The sequence below is a fragment of the Haliotis rufescens genome, unplaced genomic scaffold (assembly GCF_023055435.1).
Source record: "Haliotis rufescens isolate VD_foot unplaced genomic scaffold, xgHalRufe1.0.p SCAF_3, whole genome shotgun sequence".
Lineage (NCBI taxonomy): Eukaryota > Metazoa > Mollusca > Gastropoda > Lepetellida > Haliotidae > Haliotis > Haliotis rufescens.
Window position 1 is genome coordinate 5,945,775 of NW_025964001.1, and position 12,042 is coordinate 5,957,816.

At 42.4% G+C, this 12,042-nt stretch overlaps 1 protein-coding gene across 2 annotated transcripts in view; it reads left to right on the top strand.

Annotated features, from left to right (window-relative positions):
- LOC124131800 (xanthine dehydrogenase/oxidase-like) overlaps positions 1-12,042 on the top strand; it is a 34,202-nt gene that overhangs the window by 19,755 nt on the left and 2,405 nt on the right. For both annotated transcript variants that reach the window (XM_048403708.1, XM_048403709.1), the window contains exons 17-30: positions 143-206; positions 1,849-1,918; positions 2,259-2,346; positions 3,756-3,842; positions 4,774-4,965; positions 5,355-5,500; positions 5,778-5,865; positions 6,854-6,949; positions 7,410-7,538; positions 8,310-8,384; positions 9,179-9,231; positions 10,452-10,566; positions 11,221-11,307; positions 11,850-12,017. In XM_048403708.1, the coding sequence (XP_048259665.1) occupies positions 143-206; positions 1,849-1,918; positions 2,259-2,346; positions 3,756-3,842; positions 4,774-4,965; positions 5,355-5,500; positions 5,778-5,865; positions 6,854-6,949; positions 7,410-7,538; positions 8,310-8,384; positions 9,179-9,231; positions 10,452-10,566; positions 11,221-11,307; positions 11,850-12,017 (1,458 nt within the window). The remainder of the gene's footprint in view (positions 1-142; positions 207-1,848; positions 1,919-2,258; positions 2,347-3,755; positions 3,843-4,773; positions 4,966-5,354; positions 5,501-5,777; positions 5,866-6,853; positions 6,950-7,409; positions 7,539-8,309; positions 8,385-9,178; positions 9,232-10,451; positions 10,567-11,220; positions 11,308-11,849; positions 12,018-12,042) is intronic.

Consider the following 12,042-nt stretch of genomic DNA (forward strand, 5'->3'; position numbering starts at 1 on the left):
TAGACGTGTAGAGATTAAAGATACATCGACGGGTGTATTATATTTGTAGATTATAGATAATCATGTATATGTAGATGTGTACAATATAAATAAAATATACATATTTAGGTAATGTATAGGCTTGTGTTGTCTCCCATCACAGCACAAAGTTGCAGCAGCACTCAACATCCCGGCAAACCGAGTAGTGTCGAGAGTGAAGCGTTTAGGTTTGTATACCCTCATAATATCACTTCATCTCCGACTTTTAGTCAATAGTTGTATATATCTTTGAGCAATATATCGCCAGTATACAATACCTAAATAGCCAATATTTACACTAAGTATCTCTAGGCAACAGGCTCAGGGGTCTTTCATCCAAATATTCAATGTCGGCAAAGACGATGCAATGAGTCTCATACATTGTTCTCTTGTAATAATGGTAATCATTAACTGGCATACTATTGTACATGGTAAAATCTAATTTGCTGGGATTGTTAATTTGATCGAGCCTGCCCATTCATATATACTGAACCGCAAAAGAAACGTCACCCCAAGTAACATTGCATGAAAAGTTGTCATTTAAATATCTTGGTAATTTTTGTTAAAGTTTCTAAAACTTAAGATTACTTTGTCCGGAAAAATGAAATTTGATGAAGCAGATGACAATAAAACCGATCGCCTGAAACGCATCATTGCAACGGCCATGGTTACCCGATGCACGTGAGTTCCGTGCAAATTGAAATGCACATGCGTTCCCCCATTTCTTGCCCTATAAAAATCCACCCAGATCGGATAACATTCATTCGTTATTGAATTGCTACCACATGCCAAGACTGACAAGAAATCAGCGACACCAAGCCCTTGGATGATTGCAAGCTGGGCAAACCGCCCGGCAAGTAGCCAATGCATTTCAAGTTCACGGAAGGACCATATACAGGCTACAGCAACGGTACCAGATACTACAGATACTACAGATGGCCGACCACTTAGTGGAAGATCAAGGGTCACCACCCGACGTCAGGATCGTCAGATTGTGCGAAAGCATCTTCAAAATCGCTTTGTTACTGCTGTGGAAACTGCTCGACAGACCATGGGGACACACCAGCGAATCTTCGAACGCCGTGGGGAACATTATTCGGATGCTGCTTGTATTGTTGAGAGAACTCGTGGGTTGGTCCGAGCATCATGGTGTGGGGTGGAATTGGTCTTGCACAGAGGGTCAGCCCTGTGGTCTTCCAGAACATCGGTCCAGGGAGAGGCAATGGTGTCACAGCAGCTCGGTACATTGATCAAGTCTTGAGACCAGACACCATACCTCATTTGGCACGTCGCCGCAACCACGAGTTTCAGCATGATAACTCCCGTGCCCACACGGCGAGAGCAACAAGAGACTTCCTCCAACAGAATGGCATCAGAGCCATGTAGTGGCTTGCCCTCAGTCCCGATTTAAATCTCACCAAGCACCTGTGGGACGAGATTCAAGGACGGCTGAATGACGTCCGACCAAGGCCGACAACTGCAGCTGAACCGCGTTGCGAGTTTCCCAGGGTGTGGGCTCAAGTACATATGGCCTTTATCAACCGCCTCATCCATTCCATGTATCGACGTTGCACGGCAGCATCAGTGCACATGGCGGACACACGAGATACTGACTTGTGATGCCATTTTCTCAGAGACTAGTGCTGTGTTTCACTTTAAGAACATTTGACACTTTAATTTTAATCTTGATGATCAGTTTTGCCAAGTTTCATCTTTTTAATATGTTTCAAAGTATGTTTACAATAAGGTTTCTCATATATCTATCCATGGTGACGTTTCTTTTGCGGTTCACTCGATATCAACACTCTTCCCCCTATGTATTTGATGCAGGGGGTGGATTTGGAGGCAAGGAGGGTAAGACGAATATGGTAGCTCTCCCAGTAGCGGTAGCAGCAGCAAAGTAAGACCAAGATGTATTTGTAATTCATGCCTCGAAAACATTTTATTACATCCTCTTATAACACATTATTTTACATTAATGACAATTATATGTAAAACTGATGTATGTAAAGGACTTAAATGGTGTTTCAGCAACGACAAACATTTAAATGTAGAATGCTTTTTCAAAATGTTATATTATTCTGCGTTACCATCCAAACCAGACCCGTCGAAATATTTGAATCAATGAACAGTAAGATCAGATTATCAGAGAGCCGTTATACACGTTATGCATATTATGTCATACTGAACCTACGAACTGTTTAATGGGTTCATCAGATATTCTGTGTGTCAACGCGCAGATTAAACCGCCCAGTCCGGTGCATGTTGGAGCGAGACGAGGACATGGTGCTGACAGGGGGGAGGCACGCCTATTTGGCCAAATACAAGGTCAGGAGGAGGTCACTGTGAAACTCCTGGTTTGGGCGTTTTGCTATCTCACAATATTGCAGTAAACAACATTTCCTTTACCCGCATTTTTGTTTGTACTTGCAGAAAGTATGTGAAAATCAAATAATATAATAACCGCTGCCTGAGCTCTGTCCTGTTAACAGCTGGTGACTGTCACAGTCCGCAGGATCGCAGGTCGATTTTGGCGAAGTTTAGACAATACGCTCAGGATGCAAACGTTGTTTCTATTATACCAACCAGACACCCTAGTTGTTTGTTTATAGCTATATGATACTGCTTTGTGTCAAGCGGGGCAGTGGGTGAACATGTCTAGAATGTCTGTTGAACAGACGTTGCTGACCTGCTGATAGTCTTATTAAATAACAAGAGTCTCCTAGACCATTTTCATCCTCTATATCTCAAGGGTTAGCCTTTCGGTAAACCTTCCCGTGGGTCTTGCAATCTCAAAACTCGTACCTTGACTTCCATTGGCAAATATGATTGGCTACGCTACGAGGTCTAACGGACCATTCAGAATGCGAGTTACAAACCAGCCTCAATATTGGATTGGTCAGTCCCATTAAATATGATCAAGTTTGCGAGAAATTGAAAAACTGACTGACACGCAAATGAAAGCCATCAAAAATCTCTTTGATGGAAAGGATATCTTCATGGGCGGTGACTTTGGTTTCTAGGTAATACGAATTACCTCCCTTACCGTTTCCCTTATGTCGACGTTTGATTGGTCGGTAAACTGTTAATGAAAATCAATGGCGGGTATTTTACGATTGCAAGAACCACGGGAATTGATCCAGGTCCTAGTGAAGGTTTACCGAAATGCTAGCCATGGAGATATAGAGATGGGCCATTGCACTGTAGAATACTGATTCATGAAAGTATGGTATTCCGATATTATTAGGGCGCACTGGTGGCCCAGTCGTCTAAGGCGCCGCGATTTGCTGTGCAGAGGTGGGTCCCTTGGGCACGCCAGGAATCTATGTGGGTTCGAATCCCGGTTCGCCCCGATTATGTTTCTAGGTTTGTCTGCACCATACCCGTGCTCGTAGGTTTAACCGAAGTGGTAAACGTCTGAGACTTGCATCACTTCGGGCGTTCCTCCCACATTAAGCTGACACGCCGTGATATAACTGCAATAATGTTAAAAGCGGAGTTAAACACAACTCACTCACTTACATTATTGTGCTATTTTTACACCACCGTTTTATGCACATATAGAATTCCACTGTGACGCATTTAGGTCACGTGTTACTTAAGGTCTTTCAGTCTTTGAGCATCGATCGATGGCTTCCTATAAGTATTACATCTTATCGGTTTATTTTAACTCTTGTTATTCAGTCGATGGGTCGTGTAAGGCTTTGCTCGCATTTGATAAGGTATCCTCCCTTTAGGTTGGATTCACGAAGACTGGACTGATCAAGGCTCTCGAGGTCAATCTCTTCTCAAATGCCGGCTGCACTATTGATCTGTCACATCAAGTAAGCTATGTTGAGAACAGTGTTAGTTGTGTTGTTAGTCTGAAAACGCCCCAGTTCCATATCCAGAGATTCTAATATTATTATTGCAACTGGTTATTGATATAATTGTGAACACTGATTTTTGTCATGACTGGACTTACACTTTGCATATTAATGGTCTTGCAGCTGGAAAAAGCAAAAGAAACTATACTTCTCAGTTGATTTTATCATATTTTTTATTTTCAGTAGTTGTTGAAAAATATATGAAGTTACCGATATTATACTTAAAAAATATGAACTGCCCTGGCCCTTCGTTAACACCCAAAGAATACTTCTACGCCATTTTATTCTTTTTTCTTTAAAATATATTTTGATTTAAAACTTTTAAAACCTACTGATCCGTATCTTAGACATTTTGTTTCACCACAAAATTACATTTCAAACATGGTGGGGGTCATGTGGTCATTGGACCAGTTTTTTACACGAACTGACCCAGCTACGGATTACTTTTTACAAACTGTATAGTGCAGGAATGAGTGATGGTTTGATAGACAGTCAAATTTTACAACAGTTCTTTCAGTTTTCAATTTCATAAAAAACAAACTCGGTATACTTTCTTTTGCCCCTCACTGTAGTAAGGACGTTCCTTCAAGGACATGATAAGCGATAACACCAAATTCAAAAGAAGTTATTTGGAAATGTCTAATTCATAATAATATTCTATTATGTTCTTTGATAAAAGTGGTAATAAAAAAACATGATGTGATCATGTGAAAGTTTAATGTGTGAAGCAACATATTTAAAATGATCGTGAATGATTTCGTTCTTAAGCTGCTTTGAACATTTTGTTCGGCATGTCAGCTTGATCATGATTTGGAGGCAAAGCCTCAAGTGATGCAGGTTTGCGCGAGTAAATATGAATATAATGAACACTGTATATTCCTACCCGTAGGTGATGGGCCGTTCTCTGTACTCCAGCGACAACGCTTACAACATCCCCAATATCAAGGTGACGGGGCATGTGTGTAAAACTAACACTGCCTCAGCCACAGCATTCCGGGGTTTTGGTACTCCCCAGGCGATGTTGGTGACGGAGACGTGGATGGATGCTGTGGCGGACGTCGTCGGGAGATCGGCTGTTGAGGTACCGTATTTCTTTGCTAAAGGGGGCGGTCGGGTAGCCTAGTGGTTAAAGCGTTCGCTCGTCACGCCAAAGACCCGGGTTCGATTCCCGACATGGATACAATGTGTCAAGCCCATTTCTGGTGTCCCCCGCCGTGATATTGCTGGAATATTGCTAAAACCATACTCACTCACTCACTCACTCTTTGCTAAAGATAACTTAATGAATAATCTACATTATTTCTGTATAGATTGTACGGTATAATTTTGCATTTGCTTGTTGGTGAAATTGTAAGTATATTTATTACATGATTTGAGCGCGCCATGTAAGAACCAATGTAATTTTCATACCATGAATTTGTGATTTCACTAGTTCATTTCTCTAATTAAGATATTTTCGACACTCACAAGGTACGAGAAATAAATCTGTACAGGGAGGGTGAGATGACCTACTATGGAATGGAGGTCAAGGACGCCAATGTCAGGAGCATGTGGGATCAATGTATCAGCCAATCAGATTACGTCGTTAGACGGAACCACGTGGACGACTATAACAGGTGTGTTAAACATACATTTAGGAGTTCTTTAATAATAACTGTAACTGTAACCAGTTGTCACTGGTTAAATCAGTTCTAACGTGTGGTTAAATTAACATTCCATTCGGCATTACATATTTGGCATGGAATGTTCAAGAACCTTCCCTATGAGACTCAGTAAAAATAAGGTTTACATTATGTCAAACATGGACAAAATATTTCTGTTATTTTTTCAGTTTTATTTTGTCTGAATATATTAACTAAATGTTGTTTGACACATGTATTGAATGTATATAAGCAAACATCGCTGGAAGAAGAGAGGGCTGGCGCTAATACCTACCCAGTACGGAATGTCGTTTTCAGCTCCCATCAATCATCTGAACCAGGTGTGTAAGTGTTGCATATGGGAGTGAGTGAGTGAGTGAGTTGGGGTGTATAGCTGCTTTGAAAAGTGTTTCAATTCTGTCATGATGTGTCACGGCAGATTTATGTGGGAGGAAAGACCAGAGTGACGCAGGTGTTTTTATACACATGAACGCCAGTATTGGTGGCGTAACAAGAATGGTTTTATTCAAAATTAAATCTGATAATTATTATTATTATTATTGTAGCCAGGACTAAAGAATTGACCGCCTCCGTGGTCTAGTGGTAGAGCCCCCGCCCGGAGAGCGGAAGGTCCGGGGTTCGATCCCCGTTCGCGTCATACCAAAAGTCTTTAAAAGATGGTACTTGTTGTTACCCTGTCTGGCGCTCGGCATTAAGGGGCTAAAACAAGGACTGGTCGGCTAGGAGTCAGTATACTGTGTCTGAGTGGGGTATTTATGTTAAACTCCGGCATGGTATCTCAGTGAGCTAGCACTATAAATCGGCACCAGTCCGGACTAGTACAAGCAGCCACACAGCCACACAGCCACACTGCCACACAAACACACACACACGTCTATTGGTTGGATTAAGGGACGAACATTGTATATTCGGATGGGTAGGTTATACTGGTTGTTTAAAAAATAGAATTTGTTCAATAACATGCACTCATATAAAGGAGGTCGGGGGGTTTGATACCCGGCCGTGTTATACCAAAAGACGTTACAAGATTGTACTTGTTGTTACCCTGCCTGGCGCTCGGAATAAAAGGCCTAAAACAAGGACTGGTCGGCTCGGGGTCAGTATAATTTGTCTGAGTGAGGTTTTCATGTTAAAACTGTGGCATGGTATCACAGTGGGCTAGCACTATAAAAAAAGAGACAACGCACGCACGTCGCTTTCTGAGTGCAATCATCTTGATCGCGACGTTACACCCTACCCTTATATAAATAATTATCATTTGAGAAGTCATCTCCATATTTTTAATATTTTTTTAACCTTGTGTTCCAGGCATGTGCTCTAGTGACGGCCTACATGGATGGTTCGGTGCTGCTTGCCCACTGTGGAGTTGAGATGGGACAAGGACTGCACACGAAGATGAAACAGGTGAGCTACAGCATGTGCAGCTGGCATTGAGTGTGTGTGCATGTTAGATTATGCATACTAAACATATACCGTATTCGCCGTAATAAGCGCCCCGCTCTAAAAAGCGCCCACGGCGATATTTGCTAATACTAGTGAACTATCCCAAATAGCACCCCTTCCGATTGAGCAATGTATACAAGACTTATTTATTCGCGTTTAATATGCACTCGTATGTTATATGCAACCTTAATTCTGGGAAAAATATATATGTCGTACATAAACATTTCAGGCTGTCAGCATAAACCACGAAATTTATCTTTTTCACCAAAAAAATATTCTAATAAGAGCCCCCTATTTCTAAGTTTGAGAGCGCCCTGTTAACTTTTTACGTCGAATACGGTATTTGAAGACAGTACCACGGATAGACGGCCTTTCAGTTGTCATTTGGAAGGCAAGCAAAATTTAAGTGAGCATCTTGCAGGTGGCTAGCCGCGCACTGGGGGTCCCCGTGGAGAACATCTACACACAGGACGTGTGTACTGACAAAATCCACTTCACAAGTGCCACTGCTGCCAGCACTGGATCTGATCTCAATGGGGGCGCTGTTAAGGTATTGTGGCATGACTTCATCATGTATCAAGATGTTGTAATTTCCCTCCTCCGTGGTCCAGTGACAGAGCGTCCGCACGGAGAGCGGAAGGTCCGGGGTTCGATCTCCGGCCGCGCCATACCAAAAGACGTTAAAAGATAATACTTGTTGTTACCCTGTCTGGCCCTCGGCATTAAGGGACTTAAACATGTACAAGGACTGGTCGGCTCGGAGTTAGTATGCTGTGTCTGAGTGAGGTTTTAATATTACACCTCGGCATGGTTTCTCCGTGGGCTAGCAATATCGAATCGGCATTAGTCAGACTATAGTACAAGCAGCCACAGACACACAGACACACAGACACCCCCACCCCCATACACAGACAGACACAGACAGACAGACACAGACAGACAGACACAGACAGACAGACACAGACAGACAGACACAGACAGACAGACAGACAGACAGACAGACAGACAGACAGATAGACACAGACAGATAGACACAGACAGACAGACACAGACAGACAGACACAGACAGAGAGACACAGACACAGACAGACAGACATACAGACAGACACACACACACACACACACACACACACACACACACACACAATATCTATGTTTAGCATATTGACAGTAGAACATTGTCATAGTCTTTATTTATTGTTTGACGCCACACTGCGGCATATTATAGCCTGTCGCCGGGTTCGACCAGCATGGGTAGCGGGGATCTATCCTAACCCGGAATCCCAACGTAGTGACATTATTGTTCATCCTCGTTTTTCAGAACGCCTGTGAGATTCTCTCCAAGAGACTGCAGCCCTACAGGGACGCCAACCCGAAAGGGACGTTGAAGGATTGGGTGAGCGTCCATACCCATGATGACGTGATAGCGACCACTCTTCACATGCATGATCATAACAAGGAGCGGTGGTAAAATACTGACTCAGAGCTCTACCAATGTTTCCTAGGGCTTTCCTCCCACAAACACTCACTCATTCACTCACACGCTACCGACTGTGGTTTGACGGCTCCTAGGGTGTACATCTCCACGGGTAACTTTGCAATATATGATTGGCTGACAGTTAAGGTCAAAAGATCATGAAAACTTATGACGCGATTTCAATACGCCCAAGGGACGCAACTCTGCATAGCGAATTGCGGCGCCTCAGACGACGGGCCAGACATGCCCAAATAACAACATATCATAACCGTATTCGAATTCATTACAAACACTCGTAACACGTATGATTGGCTCAGAGTGATTATTATTTTAGGACTAGTTCTACGGTTGGAACAATTGTGATAAAATCTATTAAAGACAACTGCAAAAATCGCAAGAAATTACTTCATACCAAAACTAATAAATACCTTATGTTATGATGAATCGTAGATGCATTTATAAAGCCGTCGCCTACTGTCGAATGTCATGGTGAATATCAAGGGCATTCAGAAAATGCTGACAATAATGTATTGGAAATATTATACATGTTTTTGTGTTTATGTATTTGTGGTACCTCATGCATACAATGTTTGTGTCAATGTAATTGTTAGTAATTTCTCCAATGCTCATGAGAACGATAGCCTGATATATTTTGATAAAAGTTAATATCAATTATGATTCATCAGTTGAAGTATATTTCTGTGATATTTCAGGTAACAGCCGCATACTTCGATCGGATACATTTGTCAGCAGCGGGATTTTACAGGTGCTTCCCGAACTCCTGTCCTTTCTGAGCTTTTTATTTGGTTCAAGTGAATGAGTAAGTGAGTTGGGTGTCACGCCGCTTTTAGCAATATTCCAGCAATATAACGGCAGGTGGCACCAGTAATGGGCTTCACACATTTTGTGACCCATGTGGGGAATTGGACCCGGGTCTTCGATCTGACTAGCGAACGCTTTAACCACTAGGGCTACCCAGTGCACTGTTCGAATCCCGGTTCGCCCCGATTATGTTTCTAGATTTTGAGCACCATACCCGTGCTCTTGGTTTAACCGAAGTGGTAAACGTCCGTGACGTGCATCACTTCGGGCTTTCCTCCCACATTAAGCTGAGACGCCGCGATATAACTGGAATACTGTTAAAAGCGGCGTTAAACCCAACTCACTCACTCACTCTCAACACAAGAAGTTTTACAGGTAAAATGTACATAAGCTTCGCGAAACGATGAAATGTATATACATCAAGCTGTTACTAACGGTGACTACCTAACACTTGTCCCTTTTCATCTCATAGGTTGAATACTGTTAAAAGCAGCGTTAAGCCCAACTCCCTCACTCACTCACTCACGCACTCACTCCTTCGAGCACTGAGATTTAACCATTTTGGCTTCATTATATTAACGTCGTTTGGCCATCTTTTAATTCAAAATTAATATGAGAGTAAATGTGCTTAAATATGCATAAAATCTTTCAAACGAAGTGAGACACAGAAACATTGTTTAATAAAGCTATTGCTGGATAAAAACACCATGAAATATTGATAATTTCCAATGTGTAAAGAATGACGAACAAAATTTATCAAAATATGTATATACGTTCGAGTTGTAGATTTTTATTCACGTTGACACATGCCATGACATAGATTAAGTCTTGTTTCGCTGAATTATGTAAGCCAAAGGTTTCATAATAATCACTTCGGTTTCACCTATATTATCTGTCCATGATTAAATCAAGCACAGCTTGGGTTGCACGGTCAATCAACCACTTCGTGGTCATGAATACTCCAGAACAGAAGTAGTAGACCACCACAATATTCTCCAGAGGTTTGTATTCAGTGAGGATCCTTAGCGTCAGGCGGCACAGTGGTTCGAGCGTTGTCCCGGTACGCACAACCCCGGGTTCGTTTCTCCTTAAGAGTTCGCGAAGCAGATCCATGTATCCTTATATTGAATGTAGTCTGTTCTACTCAAATATTTACAAATCCAGAGGAGAAGAGTTGGAAGTGGATCCTGCAACAGGGAAGGGCCGCTACTACAGCTACTTTACGACTGGTGTAGCATGTTCTGAAGTGGAGATCGACTGTCTCACGGGAGACCATCAGGTTACATGACACGATCAGTGATTAATAAACATAAACATATTGATAATGTTCATTCAGATGCAACTGAACTGACGTACTATATTCACGAATCATTCGTTGTAGTTGACCGAAATAGAACGGAGAATGGGTACCCGTGAAGATCCGGGTTAGAATAGGTCTTCAGCAACCCATGCTTGTTGTAAGGGGCGACTACCGGGATCGGGTGGTCACACTCGCTGACTTGGTTGATCAATATCATCGTTTCCCAATTTCGTGGATCGATGCACATGATCTGAATTACTGGATTGTCTGGTCCAAACTCGATTATTTACAGACCGCCGTCATATAGATGGAATATTGCTGAGTGCGGCGTTAAACAACAAAGAAACAAACAAGCAAACAAGAACGGAGAATGGACTGTAATATATCAGTAATATAACATGGTGATCTGTCACCCAATGGGTGATAGTATGAGCATCTCTCATACTGCCAGGCATGCGAATACACAGTGGCATCCAGAGAAAAATCTCATCACTCTTGGTTTTGTCAAATGGCGTCCTTCAACAGTGAGAAGCAGTACTCTGCAGATGTCTTAAAATTAAGCTACTATGGGCCCATGTAATATCACTTAAGAAGAGCGGAGAGTTTTACCTATATACAATGATTGTATTTTAGATTTTACGGACTGACATTGTGATGGACGTGGGCAAGAGTCTCAATCCCACCCTAGATATTGGTCAGATAGAAGGGGCATTTATGCAGGTACGTACATGAACACCGTGATGTGATGTGCAATTGTAGGATCCAGAATATCAGACTGCGCCAACAGAATTACGCCACTTCTTTCTTGTAAAATTGAAAAAGCATGGTTCTTTAATGCTTACATGGTAAATGATAAATGCACACATAACGACCTGGAAACGTAAAAGAGGAGTGAGTGAGTTGGATTTAACGCCGCTTTGAACAATATTCAGTCGATCTGCGAGGAAGGCCCAAAGTCGTACACGTCTCAGAATATGGTGGACAAGCCTTGCAACATAAATGGGGTGGGATTGTGTCTTGCGTGTCTTAAGGATGCAATTCTGCACAGCGAATTGCGACGCCTTTGACGACTGGGCCACCCGTGGTCTCCTTGAAAGAGGAAGGCTTTAAAGTCAGATAGAGGTTAACGTCCCTTATGTTTCCTGTCGTGTTTTATGCCTGATTGGGTGAGGAACCATGGCAAACGTTCAGCGAAATACACTCTAGACAAAGAGTACACATGTGTTTCAATAGTATCTAAGCAGTTGACGCCTGTTTCCCAGGGATATGGGCTGTTCTGTTTAGAACAACACAAGACCACGCCCTCGGGGAGCATTCTGACACGGGGACCAGGGACCTACAAAATCCCCAGTTTCAAGAACATTCCGATAAAGTTCAACGTCAGTCTACTCAAGGAAAGCTGCAACCCTAAGGCCATCTACTCGTCAAAGGTTTGTGATTAGATACTACCAATAA